This window comes from Aythya fuligula, chromosome 2 (assembly GCF_009819795.1).
Source record: "Aythya fuligula isolate bAytFul2 chromosome 2, bAytFul2.pri, whole genome shotgun sequence".
Lineage (NCBI taxonomy): Eukaryota > Metazoa > Chordata > Aves > Anseriformes > Anatidae > Aythya > Aythya fuligula.
In genome coordinates this window covers 123,915,967-123,940,590 of record NC_045560.1, presented here as the reverse complement: position 1 = coordinate 123,940,590, position 24,624 = coordinate 123,915,967, and the positions used below count along the sequence as shown (strand labels likewise).

The 24,624-nt window shown below is 37.3% G+C and overlaps 1 protein-coding gene across 1 annotated transcript; it reads left to right on the top strand.

The window, feature by feature from the left end:
- On the top strand, window positions 1–20,997 carry PPP1R42 (protein phosphatase 1 regulatory subunit 42). Its single transcript, XM_032182539.1, has 9 exons — window positions 1–57; window positions 928–1,142; window positions 3,356–3,522; window positions 3,890–4,028; window positions 6,155–6,271; window positions 10,941–11,058; window positions 12,366–12,494; window positions 14,270–14,417; window positions 20,937–20,997. Exons 2-8 carry the CDS (start codon window positions 1,014–1,016, stop codon window positions 14,398–14,400), a joined length of 930 nt encoding a protein of 309 aa, XP_032038430.1. The 5' UTR covers window positions 1–57; window positions 928–1,013; the 3' UTR covers window positions 14,401–14,417; window positions 20,937–20,997.
- Window positions 20,998–24,624: the final 3,627 nt, after the last annotated feature.

Below are 24,624 nucleotides of genomic sequence, written 5' to 3'. Positions count from 1 at the left end.
CACAGAGCACCCACCCCCGCTGCTGCTGGGAGCCGGTCTACGGAAAGGCTCCGGGAGGTATTTTCGTGATAAAAAACAAGAAGTGCGCTCCTCAATAAAACGAAATTATGTCCTTTCTGCTCTCTTCACCTTTATATAAAAAAATATAAGTATCTATTTTGCGCGTGGATCGGAGGGGGGGGGGGGGTAGAGAGAGGCTGCTGAGCTTCAGCCTTGCTGAGGGAGGAAGGAAGTTTCTTCTGGCTTTACGGTTTTAATCTTCGCTTTTCCTCAGTTTCTCCTCAGTGTAATCCTGATAAGGTGGGTTCTCCGTGCCTTGGTTTATGTAGCTGCATGAGATGAGCGTTTGGGTGCTTTTTGCTCCCTCCTCAGTTGTTTTGATAGCACTGATGGGGGGGCTGTATCATGCACTGGCCAAAAAAAAACCCAGCCTGTTTGTACTGCCTGGTCAAATTCCCTTCCTTGTGGTGTTTTCATCTCCAGACTTTACACAGCCAGCTCAAAACGCATGTCTTGCCTTCCCTCCCCAACCCTGCTCCTCCAAGTTGTCACAGCCCTGTAAAACCTGCCACAAGCAGCTGTGTGGATTTTATCTAGTTATCAGCTCCCCAGCTGCTATTAATTAGTTATGGAGGAGAATTACTTCCCTGGATCACTGTGCTCAGGTTTCCACGTGAAAAAGACAAAGAATAAGGTACAACATTGAAACAACAAAAGTCACAATGATGCATTTAAATGCTATTGAATACAGTAAAAATTTGGAAAAAAAAATGCAGCAATAAAGGTGAGGTTTTTATAAGCAGCAAACACTACACAGATATGTCATGGTAAGCAAAAAGAGTTGGGAAATGTCAGACTTGAAGGATATACATCAGCTTTGCTTAGGACCTGGGGAGCAAAGTGTAACATTTTGCTTTTGTTTTTAAGGCATTTTATAAAGCTACGTGGAAGAGCACATGGAATACGCTTAGTGATATTAAAAGAGGTAGAGCAGTTTGGCCTATTACGGAATTATGGTTCAATTAACAACAGACCTAATTGCTAAAAACGTCAGTCACAAGAATCGCAAAGAAGAGGACTTCGGACAGTACCTGCGAAAAACGACTCATCTGAATTTATCAGATAAAAATATAGATGCAATTGTAAGATTTATTTCGCTTTATTCCTTTTAACCTGTCTATTCAAATGTTTTGTTGTTACTCTTCTGATGAGTTGCTTGTAGTTGTGAAGACTAGCAAGCAAAGGTTATATTTTGCAGCAGTTACATGTTTTTTAACATTTATATTTATTTGCAGTTAAGCCTATTTGTGTGGAAACATGCTTCACCATACACTGCTTAAAGTGATGTTATTTTGTAACAAACTGCTTGTACCTAAAAGTGAATAAATTGATTTTAAATGCAGATGCATCTGAAACACGTAAACAACTTTTTAGCTGTAAATTTTTATATAAAACATCAAAGCAAGTGACTATAACTCCAACAGTATCATTACTCGTTAATAATAAATTATTTCTTGACCTGACACTTTTTTATTTCTGTTGCAAAAATCTTGTTGAAATATTTTACCTACTAGAAGCTGTAGAAATATATTCAACTATGTGGCAGACAAGAAAGATATTATCAGTGCATTATTTTTTTGCCATTCATTAAAAACAGAAAATCCATGTAAGCAATGATACAAGAAAGAGGTGAACTGAAGTGTTAAAGTGAAATGTTATTGCAGTAATTCACAGAGCTATTATCGAAATTTGCAGGTCTAAAAAAAGTAAACAATTTGCTATTTTGATTATTTTATACAGTTGTTACATTGTAAAGGGCCTTTCAGGAAATCACCAGTATACAAATAATAGCTCTGCTTGCTTACCTCTTTAGCCACTGAACACAGCCAGGTTGTTGCTACTGAATCAGTAGGTGCAGGACTTTGAAGGCAGTGCTCTAGCCACACTGAAATCTAGCTGTAGTGCTTTTGGAGACTTTAGGGATGAGCTTAAAAATTAAAAATAAATAAATAAATAAATTATCAGCAACAGTTTATTTTTTTATTTAAAGATTTGTATTTATTGATGCTTACATTTATAAAAAAAAAAAAAACATAGAGTGTGAAATAAACGGAGATGTAAGAAAATAGTAATTTTGCAGATCAGATTTTTTTTTTGGAGGATGTAATAATAATATTACATTCTATTAAGTGCAATGCTTATTTTCTCTAATGCTGTATTTTTTCCACTCTTGGTAATTTTACAAAGAGTTATTAATTTGCAGCGAAATATTTTCAATCTGTGGTTTATTCCTGAGATTTCAGGGGAAGTCTGAAAAAGGAAAGGAGAGTTCAGGAACAGGATATAAACCAAGTGAGGTTAACGGATTTGGACTGGTGCAATGGCTTTTTCAAATCAGAGAAGTTAAAATCTACATTTTTTAATTGCTCCCTGGAGCTTACTCATTTACAAAATAATCCATGACCTTTTTTATTTTCAAAGACTAAGCCTGCAGATTTAACCCAGTCCACCTTCTGAGCTTAACAGTGTGAAATTTATAAGGTTTCAGTAAGTCCCGAGTTAATTCAAATTCCCTCAAGAAGATACGGAGCACATTTTGAAATTGCTGAGCACCGAAAAACTGAATTGTTGTGTGTAATGGTTTTCTGTTTAAAAGACTAAAGTGTGATTTCAGTCAAAATTTACATACCTTGTTCCATGGGAACACACCCATGCAAGCAAATGGTTTTATTCAGCTCACTCCTTGGCATAGTGAGTTGTTAATTTGATCAGTCTATTCAATTAGTACTTGTTCATCAGATGCCATTGAGAAGTTTTAGAGAAACCCTTATAAAAACATGCTATTTTTTGGTTATTTAAGAAGGATACTCAGAAAGAAACTTGACATTTGAGTGAAATCTTAGAATCAGAAATATATGAAAATACATTGATGTGAAAGTTTTTGTAGGAATCATTTTTCCTTTGCCAAGAAATGGTTTTCGTTACATCACTGAGGTTTGATGGAAACGATTCCACTAACAATTGGGCTTTTCTGTAATCATTCAGATGAAGGCAGGGAAGGGAATGAAGTCACACAGAATGTGATCTACCTGCTGATCCTCTGCTGTAATCCTCAGCTTCTGCACAGCAGAACAGTAATGACAGATTTCTGTCATAAATCTATGCCAGAGATTATTATTGACTCTAACTCATTCTTTCTAGGATAACTATTGTTTAAAGTGTTTGTTAAAGATGAAAATGTATAAATAACACAGTGGAACTTAAACATAAAAATAATCAACAGCTTCCAGAAGCAGGTAGTAAGTACACTTTTTATAGCACTAATTTGTTGTTTTGTTCTGTGTTTTAATTTCAGGGTGATATCTCTTTGTGTAGAAATCTTAGAGTTCTGTATTTATACGATAACCGAATCAGTCAAATCCAGAACTTGGGCTTTGCTTCAAATATAACGCACCTTTACCTTCAAAACAATTGTATTTCATGTATAGAAAATCTCTCGTCACTGAAAAACCTTGAAAAACTGTAAGTTGAAAATAATGGATTTTACTGGTAAAAGGATAGTTATTAGACTAAGAAATTCAAAAATTATGTAGCCTTTAATGTCCCTTAAATTGTTAAATTTCACATTTCAAATAATTTTTAATGAAGTGTTTGTGATATAATGAGTGAAGTAATAACATCTTTACATACTTACTGACATTTAAACTGTTTTCCTTTTCTCAGCTATTTAATAATAATAGAATCAATACACAAAATTTCTAAAACAGACTTTGATCTGTCAGCTGTATGATCTACTTGCATGTTGTGCTTATTTTTTAAGTATTTTGAAGACTTGTGTTCACTTTTACACTCAAATAATGTTAAATCTATTTTGGGTTTTATTTTTCAGGTATTTGGGGGGTAACTACATCACTGTAGTAGAGGGCTTGGATAAATTACAAGAGATAAGGGAGCTGCATATTGAAAGTCAACATCTCCCCCTTGGTGAAAAGCTTCTCTTTGATCCAAGATCTCTTAGGTCCTTGGCAGTAAGTACATTTTGAGGTTTTCAATGGGCTGTTAATCAATAGGTTGTATTTTTAGGAGAAATTATTAGGACTTGATCATTGCGTGTGTTCTTTTTCTGCTAATTGGTAGCAGCCTTAAAAATTCTACCAAGGGACTCCCATCCCAGTTGTAATATGAGCAGGGAGTCCAGCAGATTCTAACAACTTCATTTATTTTTCTATGAAGGATGGAATAAAGAGGAAGTAAGGAATTGTATGGATGCACTACCCTAACAGAATATGAATAAACAAACAAAAAAAAAGGTTAGGAATTTATCAGAATCAATTATTTTAGTCTACTTAGTTTGTAATTAATTAGTTTATTGATGCTTCTCTGATTTGATTGCCACATTAATTTATTCACCACCTTTTTAATTTCTCTAGAGAATGCAATGGCAAAAAAGGGTGCTAACAGCTTTTGGGGGGGATATTGAGAGCACAATCTGAAGCATTCAGTTCTAGTTTTGCTGTTTTTCTGTTGTAGTATGCCACGATTTCAGGAAAGTCAGCTTTAGTCAACATGCTAATTGCTCAGTAAACATCAAATGTATTGTTGAAGTTAAAAAAAAAAAAAAAAAAGTAGACTTTATTTACTAATGTTTGTAGTTTTATACTCCAATTAAAATCATCTTGCTGCATCTCCCAATGCAGTCAGAGCTTGATGATCTGTTTTGTGAAGATGAACAAAGAATGCTCACTGAGAAGTGACTTCTTTTCATGTGTATATCATAAACATTTTACCTAGCTGTAATTCATGCTGGTTTGAAAAGAATTAACCCAAGACATGTATTGCTATTTTCCTCTAAGAGAAATGGGCCATTCCTGTGACAGCACTTTTATTTTGTTCCCTCTATACTGGAGAGATGATGAAAGGAGAGAGATTATACAGCTGCAATTTTCCCAGCATGGTAACTCATACTCTTCAGTGTTTTGCAGCATCCTGGCATAGACTCAGGAGCATTTTGTTCTTCCTAGCTTTTATTTAAGTTTGGGGGAGGGAGGAGTGTTGTGTTGTTTTTGTTTTGTTTTGAGAAACACTTTTCATCCTTGACCATGTAACACCTTTTTAAAAGCTACATGTGAAAACATTCTATTTTAACCCTGTAGGTGCTTATCCGTTTGTCCCTTTTTAAGACATCACTTCTTACTTTGTCATCTTCTCCTGTTTTGGGCCAGAAACATAGGGGCATGTAGTTCTCAGTGTGCTATGAGCAAATGTTTTGCTAATGACAATATCCTGAATCATTTGTCTGAGGAACTCGTTACACTATGTGTATCAGGATGATATTGTCCGAAGGGCAGATCTTGTTCGTAGCTCAGATTTTAGAAGAGGGTTACGTTTCCGGATATATATTGCTGAAACAGACATTTTCTAACCAACAGTAAGTACTGTATCTGGTATAATTCTAAACTCACTGGATTAGGTGCTCTTTTTCATCTTCTGGAGATACAAGCTTCTTGTTGCTTTTATGTGAAACTACATTAGGTATTTCCTGAGATAAATACCTGAAACACATTTACTTCTTATCTAGAATGTAAAGATCTCTGTAACTATTGCCTGTTAGCAAAGGCAAAAGTGCATTATGTGACTCACTACTGTTCCAAAGAAGGGGCAAAGAATAGAGAGATGTATACAGCGAAGCTGGCAGTATCAAGCCTGAATGAGTAACAGGATAGTCCAGCTGTTAAATGAGACTACATGGGTATCAGATATGGCTTTGAGCTCTAGGTGGTTCAGATGTAGCCATGGAAAAAACAGTCAATTTCTGTGTCTGTTACCTACTTCAAACATAAAGTTAGCAACACTTGCAAAACTCTGGAAAGCATTTGAACGTGTTTAGGAAAAAAAAAATCTGCATTTATTAAGAATTCCTGAAGTAGTAGAAATAATAAATAAAGAGAAATAATCTTACTTTGGGTTGACTTCAAAATCAAAATGAGCAGCATTTTAAGACAAGATGCAAAGTCAACAGAAAACAATGTGTATGAGGTAGTTGCATTTATGCATTTTTGCTTCATTCACTTGCCTGTTAAGACAACTTTCTGCAAAAATTTACAATTGAGTCATGCATGGCATGAAAAAATGTTCTGCTTTTTTTTTCCTCCAGAAATCCTTGTCTGTGTTGAATATCAGCAATAACAACATTGATGAATTAGAAGAGCTGGCAGTTCTGGAAAATCTTTCATATCTTAGAGCAGCTGACAATCAACTTCAACATATGAAGGTACTAAAATCAATATTTGTACTATTTAGTATGGATGATTAAAACAATAGTCAAACTCATCTTTATCACAATAAAGATGAGTAAAAATAAACTTTACTTCTACAGTTACTGAACCTCTGGCTTTCCGAGTATGCTTTTCTCATCCAAATATCTCGTTGAGATTAAAAATAGAGAACCATTTATCTAGGATGTCCGAATGTCCTGTAATCCTATGCAAAGAGCAGTTGTGCATGCATCTATCAACTGAGTACATTCTGTTTCTTTAGAAAAAGTTAACTTTTATTGGTTAGTAATCATTAAAAGAAGTATGGTTACTACTTCTTAGAACACATAATGCCTTATATATTGAATTTGGCAGTTCTGTTTGCTAGTGAGGATATTTTAGTGCTCTAGTGCATAATTTAGCAAATAAAGTCAATAGACTTTATTTGGACCCTTATTTTTTTATATTTTAATATTCAAAAATGATGAATGATGCATTTTTTTTTCTTACTAGAGCATTATTAATGTCTTGTATTTCAAGCTGTGTCTCTGGCTGGTGGTTGTGACTGAATTCATATAGAAGTACAATTCATGTAGGCTTATGCTAGATAATTAAAACCATATTGAATGTGTTGGCTACATCAAAATAACTGAAAGCTTTTTAAAATAGGTAGTCTTTCAAAAAGGACTCCTCTCAAAAATGAGTCTATCCAAATGAAAGCTTAGTACAGTGGCTTTGTTTCTTCCTTAAGTACAAGAGACTTCAGTTGTGATGATCTTAAAGAAGATTGTCATAGCCAAACAAGTGATTGTTACTAAGAATGAGGTTGCCAGTTTAAAGACAGCATTTTCAGTGTCTCAGAGGGAAAAAAACGGTATCTTCTGAAACAGAATAAGTGGATAAAAAGACTGCATTATTCAGTAACTGTGTGTATTGTATTTAGTTAATTATTGCATTTCATTATTCTATCATCAGATAGGCAAGAATTAATATTTATCCAAATCAATTAGACATTAAATTTCTGTGTTATAAGGTCACAGCTTTTGGAAAATTACGTAGTTAGCATTTGAGTTATTTGCTGCTCCTGCTATCAGTTACACTTGGATCAAGCTGTGATAAATTTTGAAAGAGATTGTCCTGTGTTTTCTATAAACAATCTCCAAACTTTGAAAATATGGAGCTGGTAGAGTATTTCTATTCATGTTCTTTGAGACCTTTAAAATTAATGACCGTATTAAATGTGACAAACATACAGGGTAACACAGCTGGATATCCAGCTTGCCAGCTACATTTACTGTTTCACAGATACTAGTACATCTAGTTATTACACATACAAATTCTTATTTAAATTAAAAAAGCATTGAATAAGCAGTAGGCCATGCAAAGTTTTGTTTTTTTTTTAATGCCAATTTTCTCTCTGGTTAAATGCTTTAACTTATACTGAACAGCTACCAGGAGAATGCTCTTATACATTCACTAACTGTAAAAAAATAGTTGAGAGAAGTTTTGAGTATGTTTCATTTTTTTTGCACTCCTGAGTTTCATGATTCCTTGGCTTACATTAATCTACAACTGTGATAGTTGGAAGAAAAAAAAAGTGACTACACAATTGTACTACACGCACTTAATAGCTTCTACAGGCTGAGCTTGTTGCTTGCAGCAAAGGCTCTTTCATTCCGACACAATCTGCCTGCATACCCCTCTCTCTTGCTGCTGTGTTTTCAAAACTCCGAAATACACCTCCTCTGCATGCCAAAGGCTCTAAATCCCCTGTTTTCCTATCCCCACTATCCCATCACTGCCATCAAGAACATCCCCAGGAATTTTTGGCATTGAAACCACGGTGGTACCACAAAACAGAGGAGCAGTGGCAAGTCTGCAGCTCTGCTGCACCCAGCGGGACGGAAGCTGTAGAGGAGCCACCCAGATCTTAGCAGGGATGCTCACAGCAGTGATCTGTGTAGCAGACATAGATGGCATGCAGGAATAAAATGGAATCTGCGCAAAAGAGGGAAATGTGAAACCCTGACAAATGCATGAAACACTTTTCCTCGTTTGGCCTTTTCTTCACTTCTGTATAATTAGTATTTTTACTTTATATTTAAACATTTATCTAATTTTTTTTCACATCTTTATTTAAAAAAAATCAAAACCATGCTCCCTCAATTTTCAGTGATGCTATGCTGATTTCAGCATAGTAGAAAATTAGGGCTAGTAAATTCATGCACTTCAGGTTCTGGCTAATTCAGGGAATTGTTAGCATAATTAACAGACATCAAGGCATATGACCTTGTTTCACATGACTGAAGTTTATATAATGTAGTCTGAACAGTAGACAGAACAGAAATTAAGTAATTTTCCCCACTTCATACAAAATAACTGACTGTGACTAGCTACCACAAGTTAAAAAAATGTTATGCCAGTTATCAAGAATATAATCAATTTTAATAGAATTGGCTTTTCTTTGTTTTCTGTTGCTTGCTACTGCAATTATTTTATCTCCCTGAGCTTCTTGTTTACTTCAGTTAGTTTCATGAGGACTTCTAGGCCTTTGTATATTTAGGTAGGAATACTAAGGGGAATTTTTTTTTTTTTTTTCAAAGCTATTCCTAATAAACTATTCCTGTTTACAGAAGACCAGAGTGTACGTATATGTGTGTACATACATACTACACGTTAGGTTTGGGAATTATTACTTATGTGAGTGTTTGGATGGATGGATGGATAGATAGATAGATAGATAGATAGATAGGTATTTCTAGCTATATTTTCACTATGAAAATCTGTATTTCCTAAGTCTTTAATTTATTCAACCTCTGCCCGGTATTGATTATGACAAGAGGATATCACAAAAGATGAATTCGTTCACTTCAGAATTGAGTCAGGAACAAGAGAGAAAGTATAGATTTTCTCAAACAGATTATGACAGGCAGTCAAACTGGTGACAAATTGCTGTCTGTAGATGTAGTTAGGGCAGTTGGAGTAGACTTTTCCGATAAAAACTGCAGCATACTGGTCAAACACCAATTCTTAAACGGCCATCATTAATTGGTAAGAACATTATTGCCAGCACCCCAGCTGCCTGCTAAGGCACTTGCCCTTCCCCCTCTCCCCCCCATAGATGGAATATAATTTGCTCGTCGGTATTTTGTAGCAGACCTCAAAGTGATAGCATGACATGATCATTTATCAAACGGAGACTGCCCAGAAGAGTGTCTGGTCCCTTTAGTACAGCTTATTGAAAGGCTGGGAAGTGAAAGCACTTTATTAGAGACAGGAAGGCAATGAACAACTAGAGCGTATCGAAAGGGTAATCATATTTCAGCAAAGGATTAGTGTGCTCTTAGATAAACATACACTGGAGTAAGCATGTTCTGGGTCATTTATCAAGTAAGTAACAGCTAACAAAAATCTACAGGACTCTTTGTATGCATTCATCAAAGTTAAACTGTATACATTTTATTTCAGTAGTAGACAATTTTGTATTCCAAAACTATTACTTGAAAAAATCTATTTCTAGTGAAATCCAGAACGTGTTAGAGATTTCAAAAACAATGCTTGAATGGCCAGGTAAGAATAAATAAATACAATTGCAAAATCTTATTTTGTTTTTAATGGCCTAGCCTAAAACCAGAATTCTCCATGCTCACGTTAGCCACGTGATTTCCTAGATTTGAAGGAGCTAAGAGATATCTACATTGCTATAAATATAATTGTTGATGTCAAGCTACAAAGTTCTGTAGACTTCACAAGTTAGACTCTATCAGATCACAATCAGTAGATTTTTATTTTCAAATTATTATAACTGTACAACATAAATAAATTGTCTCTTCCCTTGCATTCATGCAGATTGTTTTGAATCCTTGCTTAAGCTTTTCACACATATAAGGAAGCGTAACAAGAACAACAATTAAGTGAAATTTTGAAAATAATCTATTTCAGAAGGTAGGGTATCTGAGTAGAAAGGACCAATCTGCTCAGCTTTGCATCCTTTTAGCTTGAATTTATTGTGCTTAAAAGACAGAGGAAGTTTTATCTGGGTCATACTGCCCTTGGGTAACCAGACAGAAACCCAGATGGAGAAAGGTATATTTCAAAAATTTCACTATTTGGGCCAATGCTATAACTGACCACCCACAGTTACTGTAGGCTGGGGGTTACCATTCCTTCTGTAAAATACAATTTTTCATATGTGTAAATAGAGATGCAATCTACCTTAGCTTATGGTTTTTTATATACACCATTCTTTGTAAAATATTTATTCTTCCACAAATTTTTCAAAATCTAGTTGGTCACTGTGTTACTCTGAGGGCTCTGTGAGCCCATGGGGATGCATTAAGAGACATTATATATCATACAAGCTTTCAGGTGGTGATTCTTCTGTTTTAGGTGCTTACAGGTGGGACTGCAGTAGTAATTTTCCATAGCTGGCATTACTGTATCCTTAAAAGGAAAGAGTTTTCCAACTGCATCACTGTTTCTTCTGTGCAATTGTGATATATTGAGGGAATGCTATACGCCACTCTATTTGAAAATGCACATTCTTAATTAAAGTACATGAATGGTCTCACTCAAGTTACTTCTGTATGCAGGATTTGGGCCTGACTGAACAAATTACGTTACTATTGAATTCTATGCTGGAGAGGGAAAAATAATCGCAGCGTTCTGTTCTTGTATTAATTGCAGGATTTGGAGGCTGTATTAAACAAATGGCCAAAGCTACGCAGGATGGATCTTGCAGGAAACCCCATCTGCCACAAACCAAAGTACAGGGACAGGATTGTTGTACAGTCTCAAACTTTAGGTAAAAAATAAAACCAGTAGCCAACCCCAAACCCCACTCATAACCCGTACTCTTTTATAAAATAACTGACCCATTATCCATTCTTGAATTGCACTGTCTGTAAACACAATTACTGTCATACATATTTACGTCAAATTATAATTTTTTACTTTACGTACAAGTAATGTAGCTAAAACTCTTTGTGTCATCAACTGCACAAAATTTATTACTCAGCTTTTGCTTGTAGTCATAGTAAACATTAGTTTTAGTAATGGGTGATTAGTGAGGTTGTTATAAAACAGTACGATTTTTTGTGTGTGTTCATATTCCAGATGTGAAACTGATTTTTCAAAGACAGTTTTAGTCTGCCCCTCTGTCAGCCCATAGGAGTTACGTAGGTGTTTTAGTTGTACAGTGACAGTTGTTCAGTTCATACCTTACTGCGGTCGAATTCCTGCTATATAACATTTGTCCTTCATCGTAACAGCCTTTTAACACTTATGTTTCAAATGTATCTTAACCTTCCTGTGATGTAGTTTATTTGATGCAGCTTATTATCTGTGATGCAGACAATTTGAGCATAAAAGGAAGCAACTTAGTATTTGGTATGCAAGTACTTATACTGTAGAAAAAAGTCAAAAAATACCTGCTCACTTTTTACTTTTTTGGATAGAGGGGGCACCTTTTAAGTAGTAATTACAGAATTTGTTTTTCTTTTTTTCTGAGAGTACAAAGCATTGACTATTAATAGAAAGGAAAAGACAATCTGCACAATAAAAATAACAGGGTCTTAGAGAGTACTAATGCAATCTAGATCTGTGTCCAAATGAGGTATTTGTTTTGGTCTGACTCAAAAATGCAGATGCAACTGAGGCAATGTAGAACATAAGCCTCATGGCATCAAAGTGAGTAAAGTTAATCTCAGAGAGACAAACCTGTCTGTCTTCGTGATCAGTAGGATTCCTTCTTTACCAAGCTACACAGGCTTGCTCGTATCCTGAATTTCTGGATATATCTTGTGTAAGATCATGCTGTTTCTTCAGAACTTTACTGAATATAAATATGTATATTTCCCTTGAAAGCTATAAAAATAATAGGTCATTTCTTTTGTAGTTAAGACATGTCAACTCCCTCTTGCAGCTAATTTAAATGTGAGTACCAAGTTGTAATGTATCACTGGATTTTTTTTATTATTATTATTATGTTTTTAGCAAAAGATTAAAAAGAGCAAAAAGATTTGAAGAGAGCAAATACAAATTGCATACAGTTGTGTTCAGCCTTTTAGTTAACCCCTGGTATCACAGAAAATGTTCTCTTCCCTTTGACAGAATTCCTTGATGGGAAGGAAATTAAAGAAATGGAAAGACAGTTCCTAATGAATTGGAAAGCCTCCAAAGCTGCCAGGAAAAAAAGCAGAGGAAGAATGACAAATGAACCCGCAGACTATCAACATTTTTGTAAGCAAACTAATCAATTACTTCATGACTTTGCAATACTTTGCAATATTATAGAAACTCTGAAATAGCAGCTAACAGTAAATATAATAGAAATGAGACTTTTACTGGTGGTAAGACAAAAACACACGAGTAGCAACTGGATTTTTCCAATGTAAAATTTAATTTTAGTGCTAGTTAATGGATTTTTTTGGTTCACCACTGCAGCTGCCCAGAATTATGGAAAGGAGCAGCAAGTATGTTTTGGATGTTTGTAAATACCCTATACCCATGATTGCTTTGCATATCTGTTTGTTTGTTTGTTTGTTTTTTTAAAAAAAAGGGGGGGGGGCACTCTGGAATGAAATACAGCAGACTTTTTTAAAAATTCTTTGTTGATACTTATTTCATCAGTTTATATTGCCAATCCTGTGAAAGACGTTTACAAGATACATGGCTAGCAGAAGTAAAAGTTTTAACCTTGGGAAAAAGAAATATCTGAGAAAAAAAGCCTTAAACCTAAAAGAATAGGCAGCAGGTTCCTGAAGTGGGAAAACAAATTAGCTTTGAAATGCAAACAAAACCTGAAGTAAACTTTAGGGTCTTTAAAAAATTGGTGTGAGGTGGGGTGGAGGTTGTTGTTGTAATTGAGTTAACTGCAGATTAAAACATAAATGATTTAACAGCATGTCTTGCCGTCTTGCAGGATCTGGAAACAGATGTTAGACTTCAAATTACTCAAAATGATCTGAATAACCATACTTATAAAATAAAATTGGTGACAGTTACGCTCTAGTTTTCCCAAGATAAACTGCAATACATAATTTGCAAGAGAAAGCACGTTCGTTGTAGCCATATCATCTCAAATTATTATTTCATGAAATCTCATGAAGATCAGTTCATTTTGAAGACGTGGAGTGAAAAGTGCTCAGCCTGTCAGTCTGAGACCCAAGAAAGCTGCAGTCTGCTCAATGCTTGGAAGCTGTATGTGAACCACAGTGGTTCTGAAAGTAATATTCTGTCTTCTGAATATGGGGAGGTGCTATGGAATTGAAGTTATTCCCTTTGAGATAATGCTGTTCATGTTCATGCCAGTCATTTTATGGTAACTGAAAAGCACTGAGTGAATTCTCTCTTTGTTGTTGTTCTTTTTGTGAGACTAAAGACATTTAACTTGTAGGAATTCTGATTTAGGTAACTGTTTACTATTTATCTCCATTTCTTGGTTCTGTTGGATAAAACTGTCCTGCTTTACCTGATCACCTAGAGATGTGTTATTCTTTTCGTCTGCTGTGATGGGTTCGTACCCATGGGGTTTATAAACCAGTGAAAGTCAAAAGGCTTTTAGTTTGGTCTTTGCTTTTATAATCTCTCGTCAGAGCAAATAATTATTTTACAGGCAGTAAAGCATAAAGAGTTGTATCAGTGTTAAAAGATAAAAGACTATTTTGTGTTTGCAATGTAATATTTTAACTGCAATTACTTCTGGTTATTATTAGATAAGATTAAAGAGAAATGACAAGAGAAGTAAACTCACTTGCAATACTCTGACTGAATATCTGCTTGAATATTAAACTTCATCAGTGTTTGCAGCACTTCCCATAGTTTCCTATGAAGTGTTCTTTCCATTCTCAATTATCAGATTTGTGGTACTGTACTCTAAGTCTTATTGTACTGTTTTATGCAATAAATAAGATGTTAACCTTATGTAATAAGAACCTGTGACCAGTCCTACTGAATATTAAAATAGATATGGTTTGACTTGGAATACTGAATTCTTTTTTCTTTGGTTTCTGCAGCTGGCTTTGAAACACTGTATCCTATTCTTCCCTTTTACTACAGTCCATCTCTGAAACAAAAACCAAATTTTTTAATTTTGTCCGAGATGCGCAGACGAGAACCTCTGCCAAGAACCATGGAAAAAAAATAAATCAGAGGAAAACTCAGGTATGTTCCTCACTGTGCTGTTGGTGATTGCTTGTACGGTTCGTGCTGAGTCAGTTGGAAAACAAGTACATGAAGGTAGAATTTCATCTGAAATCTTTTTTTTTTCTTTTTTTTTTTTTTCTTTTTAAAATGATGTCATGTTTGCTGGCTTTGTTTCGTAAAAGACTGAATAGATTTTAGTGTGTAGCAGAGTAGGTGATGGTAATAACCTTACTTCAGTGTTACTAGTTTGTCGTACAACTTTGATTGTCATCTTCAACAAAGGTAAAATGATGTTAATTCTTGAAAGTACAGTCACTGTCAGCAACGTTGGTGAAGGCTGATACCGTGCACACGGCGATATGCCGAAGGAGAAACCATTGCTTTTCATTATTGTAGCTTATTTCTAATGGACATGTTCCAGCGTATTATGTACTTGATTGGTGTTTTCCTGTAGCATCAGCTTAAGACCATCAAGATAATCAAGAGAGGAAATCTGATGTCTGTGCCTTACAGACATTCAGACATTAGATGAGCTTAAACAATTTGGAGTTTAGCATATGTATTCCTTATTCATATCAGCATCCTTGTGAGCTCTCATGCAACTGTGGGAATAAAATCTCCAAATAGGGATTTACAGTTTGGGACCTATCGTTTTAACAGTGTAACCTGCAGTAGTAGTGTTTTTGTTTAGATCAGTATGTGGGATCTAACACCACTCCTTCCAGACTTTTAATATTACCCATTATTACTATTAACTCTTGTTACTTATCAGCTCTACTGGCTAACAAAGAAACAAAATAAAATAAAATAAAATAAAATAAAATAAAATAAAGCAATGTTGTAGGTAAAATAAATAAATTCAACTGACAGAGCTATTATTTCGTAACTAAATTATTAAACGTAGCATTGTATTTTACATTCAAATCAGAATTTATTAGTAGGTTGGAAAATTTCATTGAGCAGCATTTAACACTATTTTATTCTTTATCAACTGATCACTTTCCATTCCTTTTTCTTTTGTTCCTACTGATTTGTTCTGCCTTTCCTTTGAGAAGGGAAAAGGAATTACAAATCCCTTTAGAATTGTTATTTTTGCTCTTCATAAGGCAATAGATATATTCTGTCCTAAAAAGAAACTGAATTCACAAATGTGCCCATTCTTGATTATTTTTTTTCCTGCTGCAGAGAAGGTACGTAGCAGTGGAGAAGTTTCAAAACAAGAATTGCAGGAATTCAATGCTAAAATGAGCTTAATGCACTCAAGTGTTCTGTCAGCCTGCACTTCATCTTTATTAGCATTTTGTCTTTTGAGACAGGCTGAATGAAACTAAGCTTTTCACTTACCATGTCCCTTAGTCCTAACAAAAATGGAACATGTGTGTACAGCACCTCCGAGTTGTTTTCTTCAATGAAAGATCTTCTGCTATCCCCCTTTAAACAAAGCATTCTGAGTCGACTCTATTATGTTAAAAAGCTGTTCAATTGTGGAGCTTCTTTGCCTGAAAAAAAATAACACAAAATCACCTATTAAGAAGCTGGAGTACTGTCCTGGCCTGTTAAAATTCCTGCTGACCCTAGAAAGGCAAAGATTGAATCTTCCATGATTGGAATAAAATGTCTGTCTTTATTTAATTTGCAAATGTAAATGAATATATAAATAGCGATGTAAAAGAAGAAATATTTTCACAATTAGTCTTGAAGATTCAGCTTTGATTCACGTAAAGATTATAAGGAACCAGAGTCAGATGACATGCATTTATTATTTTCAAAAATGAGTGTTATAAACAGGACTTTTATCTTGGATGCTAAAGGTTGCTGTACATCACAAGTCCATGTGTAACCACTGACCTTAAGACATACTTTAATCTTGTTACTAGTGGAATTCCATGGAAACTGAAGAGTCTTGGGAATTTGTGAAAGGTTTGTGAATTCTTTAAAATATTTCGGGGAAAAAGAATCAAGTCAAAATACAAGAATACTCTTTCTCAGAGAGTATGCAGATATGAAGTAATCGCAAATCACGGTATTCCCTAGTCAGATCCAGTAATTAGTGACATGCATAAATGTGCCCACATGTAAAGCCAAGGCAATTTTGTCAAACCGAACAAATACTTACATTGTTTAATTGAAATTCAGTATCAGACCAAAGAAATCAGTGAATTTTAATCCTACCCTCTGTGTTAGTCAAATAAATTATTTCAACAGATGTTTCCTCTTTCTTTATACAAGCTAGGTGATGTTTGACCCTTGGCAACTGAAAAACAGGCATTAAATACCTTTTTAACCTACATCTAAGATCCACTGAGGATTACATAGAGCTTGAACAATGAAAAAAGCCAGTTACTGGATTACTGAAATGTGTCATTAATCTTTCTTTTTTGATGATATAAAAACAATAGCAATTTCATATTGGATTTTAGAAGTTAGTTTTGAACACTTAGAGATATTGGCAGGAAGTAATTAAAAGAAAATAAATAACTTAACTATTTTAAAGACACCTAATACCTTCCAATGGGAAACACTGTTATTAATTTTCCCTGAGTAGAGAAGTTGTTGAAATTCTGATGTTGTAAGCTTAAACTGTAACCAGCACTTTCTGCCCACACTTCCTTGCTTATTAAGTTAAATATTGTAATGGGTTTGCAATTCAGAATTTGGTGGGAAAGTCACCTTTTGTCTCTCCAGTGTATGGTATGTAAGTGGAAATATGGGAATATATTTAAATGATACAGTCAGCACGTAACACCTCCCCTGGATTGGGCCAACTAAATTAAACATAAGCCACACTCGGAGCCACCCCGTACATACCGTAGAGTTCTCGTTCAAAGGGGAAGAACCTGTTAGGTGGCAGTGTTAGTTCTCCTTCTCCTTAATTCTGCATCTTCTTAGCTCTCAGGCAGGTGCTCTTATCACCGTTTTATTTATTTATTTTATTTATTAGATATTTATAAATACCTAGAGATGATTTGTGTGACCTGAAATCTATACAGAGTAAATTACATGTATAGTCAATAACAGGTAGGAACGTGCATGTTCTACGTGTGTACTGGGCTTTAGTTTATATAAACCTGACTGGCGATACAATAAATAGGATTGTTAAGGCCTATTTCATCAAAGTTTTGGGGGAAAGGGCTGGTACTGAGATTATAATGATCGTGTACCCAAAGCATAACTTCCAAAGATACATTTAATTCATATTACAGAGGGGGAGGGAAGGGAACAGTACCTCCAACAACCTTAAATATCATTCTCTTACTGAATATCGATTTCAGCAAACTTTTGAACACTCAAAGAATATCTTCAGCCTTGGCTTCAGGAAAAAAAGGGGAAATACAGAGTTAAGATAAAACTAAGGGAAATTTTAGTTCTACATCCCAGAGCTGCATCTGGCCACTGAATTGCCTGCAAGCACTCCAACCCTATTCAGAATTAGGTGCGTTAAATATTTGGCAATTGCAGCTGGAGCAGTTTGGCAGAGCTGAGAGCATGTTTTCAACAGGCCTGGAGTGCCTTTGCAGCAGCTACATCCCATCTCACTGCCTTTCCTTGGTGGTGGCGTTGAAGGAAAAATGTAAACATCTTCTTAGGGAGGTCTAGAAAGTATCAATCAGCAATTAATTATGAAGGCTGGGGACGAGAAATGGGAGGAATTTTCTTGCCATCGATGGGATGTGAGAGCCATGAGATGGGATATGAGGGGAGTCAGCGTAATGCAAGGTAAATTGAAATTAAAAGAGGAATAGATGAAGTTCTGAAATGTGTTGCTGAGGCAGAGCTATTTGAACGGAGAGCAGGTATACGTAGATTCTGATTCCTGTGGTTCCTGCAAGGTTTCAGGGGGCAATTCAGCCAACTTAGCGGTTGCTTGCCTTTTTCTGGAGGATGTGCAGTACCTGCAAAGGTAAGTGCATTTGTAGGACCATAATTAATGTTACAGTATGGCATACCTTCATGGTACTTTCTGTATCCATGTTTACGGTTTGGCTGAATGTGGTGCTGAGTGATTCGGCCCATAATAATTAATTCCTGATGGGTTTAGAAGGCAAAAGTTAGCCATATCAATAAAAACATGCAAAATTTTATAAAATGCCATTATCTTCTGCCTAAGCTTAAATTTCAGGAGAGGTAATTCCAAAAAAGCAGTTTTTATGTACACTAAACCTGCAGTACCTAGCACTGCCACAGCATTCCGCATCACAGTGATAAAAGGCATCCCTTCTTGGCCATGAGTTCTGCTTACCTAGAGGCTGCTGATTTGGAAATTGCCATTCTGTCCTCTGCCTGTGCTTCATCACTCCAGCTCCCTGTGCTGCTGGCTGTGCCCACAACTGGGGAAGAGGAAAATGATCCTTAGATGCAGTACAGAACACTTCATGCGGTACAGAATGCGCTGACAGACCCACTGAGCCTTTGAAAAGAACAAATCCTTTCTCAAACAGCTGAGAGAGAGCGCGCATCTCCTCAGGAGCTGATTGCCAGCTGGACCACGCACACCTCTCCGTGTCTGGATGCCCCGATATCCTACAGGCACATTCATGTCGGGAGGGGTGTGCCTGCTACTTGGCACGCTGGCAGGAGCACAGTTGCTTGCATTCGCCTGGCACCTCTTGCAGGAGGTGTGTTACCCCCAGAACTCAGAAGACCAAAGGGCACGTGCAACTTGTCAGGCAGCAGTAGGTCCAGAAATTACCTGGGCACTTCGGGATTTTCTTTTTAAGCAGAATGCACATACAGAGGGCTATCCAGCGACTTTAATGTGAGTTCTGTGTTGCAAATGGCTCTATCAAACCTGTTTCAGGAACAAAGTACTACTTTAGGATAGTAAAATAAAAACTCATATCTTTGCATATCTGTCTTTCAGGTGTTATTAGATATTAGTTAATTTAATGCCTTATATTTCTTAGCATACGTGGGTAGAAGGCAGTGCAGAGAACTGCCCGTGATACAGTTAAAAAAGCCACGCAATCCCACACTCTTGACATTGGGGCAGAAGGAAAAAAAAACTACACACGGCTAGTAAGTGGAGTCAGTGTTGAAGACGCACACGGTGATTTTTCAGGATGAGGACTCAGATCGTTTAGCATAGGATTGTGTTGTGGCTTAACCCCGCAGGCAGCCCAGTGCCACCCAGCTGCTCTCTCACTTCCCTGGTGGGATGGGGGAGAGAATCGGGAAGATAAAAGTGCGAGAACTCATGGGCTGAGATAAGGCCAGTTCCCTAGGCAAAGCTGTCCTGGCTGTGTCCCCTCCCAGCTCCTGGTGCACCCCCAGCCTCCTCGCTGGCAGGGCAGCACGAGGGGCTGAAAAATGCTCAGTGCAAGCCTGCTCTGCAACAGCTAAAAACATCGGTGTGTTATCACCACTGGTCTCATCAAAAACCCAAAGCACAGCATTGTGTGAGCCCCTGTGAAGAAAATTGACTCCGTTCCAGCTAAAACTATGACAGTGTGTCACTGCAAGTCAGAAGGTAAGGAGATAAGGAAAACTCTCCCTTGTTTTTCTTATGACTTTTTATTGTGGTGTATTGTACAAAGTGCCTACCCTGACTAACTGAGCTCTGAAGGGAATCAATTAATACGGGAACCTGCTTATTTACAGGCACTATGTGATAAATGTTGGGACTAACCAATACATTCTGCTTTGATTGGAACAAACAAACAAACAAAAAATGTTTTTATTTTGTTAAGTCACCTGGCCTTGAAGGATTTTAGGGTTCACTACTAAAAAAAGATGTATTTGAGTCTCTCTTGATCTCAAATAACACTGTAACCAGAGACTCCAGAAATAACTGTATCTTTCTGTTCTCTTAATTCTGAGCAGAATTAATTGCTGCATCAAAACCAAGACAAAACAGAGCCAGCTGTGAAATGATTCATACAATAGACTAATATTTTAATTCAGAAAGAGATTTGGAACAATACGATCTTTCTTTCTCAGAGAGCTAGTATGCTACAGTATCATATTAATCACTGATTGCATGTCCAGTAAGGTTGGGTATAATCAGTTACAAAGAGTTTGTAGTAAAATGTTTTGGAATAAAAGACTGAGTCTTATCTGATTTCATTTATATGAGAAATTGCTTTGACTATTAGTAAGATTTCTTGTGGAACTTGAAAATTAACAGTATTTGGTACAGGTTTATGTGCCAGAATTGTTAACTATCACCACTTTGTGCTGTTTGCATGTGGAAAAAGCTGATTGATTTTGTATTAAGGGTGTGTGTAATACCCCATATCAGCAAATAATGCCAATTCAGATGGATCTGCCCTCAAGTTTTTTTATGAAAAATATGAAAAATATTTTTCTTTATGAAAAATAAAAGGGCTTTCACTGCATCACCTGATCTCCTCACCAGAGGGAAAGTCCATCCATACTTTGTTCATTTTTCATCTGCAGCTTTTGGTAACAGTGTTTGCAAACTTGTAGAAAGTTTGTTGAGTGGTCCTGAGACATGTTGATGAAGACAGGAGCTGTAGTGACTTTGGTGTGGTTCTGGCACGAAGATCTGATCTGTCTTCTCTGATCTCTCTCATGTAGGTTGAAGAGGAGCCTGAAGTAATGGCAAAACTCAGCTGAATTCTAAGAGCCAGAAGTTACAGGATGCACAGAGTCGGTCATTTTTTTTTTTGTTTGTTTTGTTTTCTTCTTTTTTTCTTCCTCAAAACTTAAAAAGAAAGGTATTGGCATCTCTTTGGATATGTAATTTGTGTCTTTCTAATCTTAAAACCAGACAAGATGAAGTTGAACTTAACACTGCCTTTTAAGACCATTCCACAATACGAGGCGTCGGCCCATTTATTTGGAAGCAATGTTTTGTGTTATAAGCATGTAAAAATATTAGCACTTGGTTGGCTAAACTGGTTGCCTTTTCCTTAAACTTCCTCAAAAAAGGAGTTGTTTTTAGCTACTGTCTTACCTGGTTTGTGACCTGAGTGAGGTCACGAGGCTGGGTCCTTCTGTGTAGGATACTCTTAATAATTATGAAGAGGCATGCTAATGGTCTCGTACTGCAAGAAAAAAAAGGAACTGTTAGCACATGATTTTGGAGAAGATCTGTACAAGATCTGTAAAATATATTTTCCACCATTTTAATTTTTCCACTTTCTAGTAAATGATGCGGAGTAGTTTGAAAAGAAGGCTCAATGACATTAATGAGACCTGTACTGATGAATTTTGGGGTTGGGAATATTACAAATGAATTTGACTTCAAATTCTGCTTTAAGTAGCTGGGACTTGAGTTTGGCTGCTTTGCACTAGTTTGAGTAATTAAATGAAGCTCAAGACTTCAGATATAGGAAAATCCAGATGTGCAGATAAGGAAAGCATGGGCTGTAAATAGCCCCTGGAATGAAATCTTTCCTAGTGGAGTGTCTCTGTATGAATGTCAGCTCAACATCTCATGCTTGAGACCCTCTCTGAAATAAGAAAGGAATCTTTCCCGCATAAGGAAATCAGGATCTGCTTTTTTTGCATTTAATATTTTGTGTATTGATACCATTTATATTTTGTCACCTTTTAGTAAATGTGAATCAAATAAATTTAACTCTTGTGTTCATTCTCCCCCTAAGTAACAAAACATTTATTGTCTCTAGAAAAGAAGCAGGTTTCCAAAACTAAGGTAGCAAATGGGTGGTCTTATAACTCCAAGGAACTGTTTGCTTCTGCTAAAGCTAGCAAGTGATTTAGCACCAGTGTCAGAAAATACAAAACAATGAGTAAAGATCTGATGTGTAACTGTCATTATTACTCTGTTACTGAAATTAGTATTAAGAGCATATGATACTTCCATTTTTAGCTGTCACCATCTGTGATATTCAGGTCAAGCAAGACAGAAATTTAAAAGTTGCTTCTTGTTAAGACAATTCCCAAAGACGAGTGCTAGTACCTGCGGTGAATGTGTTTGAAATGACAGCTGCTGGATCACTGCCCCAGTGCGCGGCATCAGAAAGTCACCTCCTGGCCTCGAGGGCGTGATGCTGTCTGAGGAAGCCTTTCCACCTTTACACTTACATCTCTCTCTGCCTTGCAGATACCCATTTAAAAACATTTAATGGATTTTCGGTATTTCTCAGTGTGGGTTTTGCTCTGTACATTGTCTAAAGTGTGACTTAATTTTCATAGGTTCTGAGTATTTTTGGCTTTCACTTTAAGATTTTTGTTCATTACAGATTACATACAATATGTGTAAGTCCCAAATGAACTATTCCCTGTACAGCACAGACTGCGGGGTTTCACACAGATTCCCTCAGCCCAGCAGCTCCTGTCTGGCTAAAGCAAACCCCTTTGAAAGCTGCCCACCAGTGAAATCGCAAAATGGGTCTCAGTCTCTTTGGATCTAATCTCCCTCTCGCTCTGTCTATTCTGTAATAGTTGGCCACATCCCAGCTGCTTACATGTGTGCTTATTCCCATTCTTAGGCTTGCCCTAAACCCCTGCAGTTTAAGCCTGCAATTCCCCATGAGTGCAATCAGTCACGCTGTCATTAGGCGCATAAATATTCATGCTTCTCCAGCCCCAGCAAGGCCAGACCTTACCCTGCTTGCTGCCCACACCACTCTCCCTCCTCACAGCGCTCCTCACCTGGCTGCTAGTGAAGAGACAAGTTCGAGCCAGGTTTCCCCTGGTTCTCATCTCATTTATTGGAGTGAGAAGGGCTGGGCTGGTGGAGAGCCCCTCAAAGTGGCTGTCTCTCTCGTGAGCTGCAATGGAATAGCTTTGAAGTAATTCATCAAAGACGTGTGGCTATGAAATGGAATTATGGTAACATCTCAGTTTTTCTGTCTTAAAAAAAAAAAAAAAGTATATTATGCTCTAACATATATGTATACACACACACAAGAATGGAGCCATTCCAATACACATTTTAGATAAATTTTAAGATTATTACTGAGGGAAAGGGATGCCTGCTTGTTGGGGGGAGCTGGGAGAATGGCACGTTGAACTCGCATAAGCTTACATTTTGCAGCGTGCCTCTGAATTATGGGGGCATTTTCTAAAAAGTATTGAATTTTAAATATTTCTGTTCATGACTGTGAGTAGAAAAATGTAGAGGGAGGATAATTGTAGAGGGGTATAAGAGAGAGCACATTTCAGATGTTTTGGTTGTTTTCGGATTGTTCATGAAAATGTTTACACAAAAAAAAATCAAGAAGCCGCCTTCGTTAGTAATTTAGAAAATACAGTAAGAGGTACTTTGCTACACTGTAGTAGGACACAGCTGATAGCACTGCAGAGTCCTGCAGTCAGTAGTACTGATGGTCAGGCTTCGCCTTGTCAGCAGCCAAAGGTACTTTTTAAATCTTTATCCCAGAAATGGGAAGGGGTGACGAACAAATTGGAGAGAAAGACCAGGCGCACTCACACCAAAGCGCAGGTGTAACACCAGCGAGTGATTTATGTAAAGGGAGCAAAGTGTACCTGGACAAACAAGACACTGCCTGCGTTTTGTACCTAAATCACAGGTGAAATACGGCTCTTCCGCGAGCCTCAGAAGTAAAATACAGCGCAGAGCCTCGCTTCTCTGCCAGAGGAGAAGCAACAGCTGCAGCAGGGCTGGAAAACTCAGAGTGGGTTGAGGCAAAGCAATAAATAAATAAATAAATAAAATAAATTAAAAAAAATAAAACCGAAGCTGTGTGCCCACAGCCCCCAGGGCTCCACCTTGGGCCCGGGCGTGAGGCGAGGCCGCCCCGGCCCCGGGCTGCCCGTGAGGGGCGAGCCCCGCCCGGCGAGGGGCGGTCGCTGCCCGGGGCCCGGTGGAGCTCTTGGTGGGGGGGGAGGTACTGAGGTGCCTTAAAAGCCAAACCTCCTCTCACAAAATCCGAAAGGGAGCGAGGTGGGGACTTGGGGCTGCCCGGAGGGTTGTTTTTTTTTTTTTTTGCCTCAGTTGTCAGCCGCGGAGCCTGGCCCCGCAAGGTTTCTCCTGAGGAGGAGCGCGGGTCCCGCGCCGTGGGGCACAAGCACGGTGCTCCCGGCCCCTCGGGTGTTGCTGCAGCTGCCTGAGGGGCACCCCCCTGCCCACGGCTGAGTTTTGGCTTCTTTCTCCTCAGGCCCGGGGCTCCATCCCGTGTAGATGTGAAGCTGCTGCCAGGAAAGCTCCAGCTTCAGAGGGACGTGTGAGGAGATGCGGTTTTTAGGTACATGCTTTTCTATGTTCTGCCTGTCGTGTGCATTATAGCTCTAAATTTGGTTATATACCAACATGGTGAAACCAAAATTGCATGCC

Bases quoted from the DNA above. Each gene is read 5' to 3' on its own strand.
- PPP1R42 (XM_032182539.1), top strand. From the start codon at position 1,014: ATGGTTCAATTAACAACAGACCTAATTGCTAAAAACGTCAGTCACAAG. The intron at 6,272-10,940 runs GTACTAAAATCA...TATTAATTGCAG, and splicing joins ATCAACTTCAACATATGAAG to GATTTGGAGGCTGTATTAAA. The intron at 12,495-14,269 runs GTAAGCAAACTA...TGGTTTCTGCAG, and splicing joins CGCAGACTATCAACATTTTT to CTGGCTTTGAAACACTGTAT.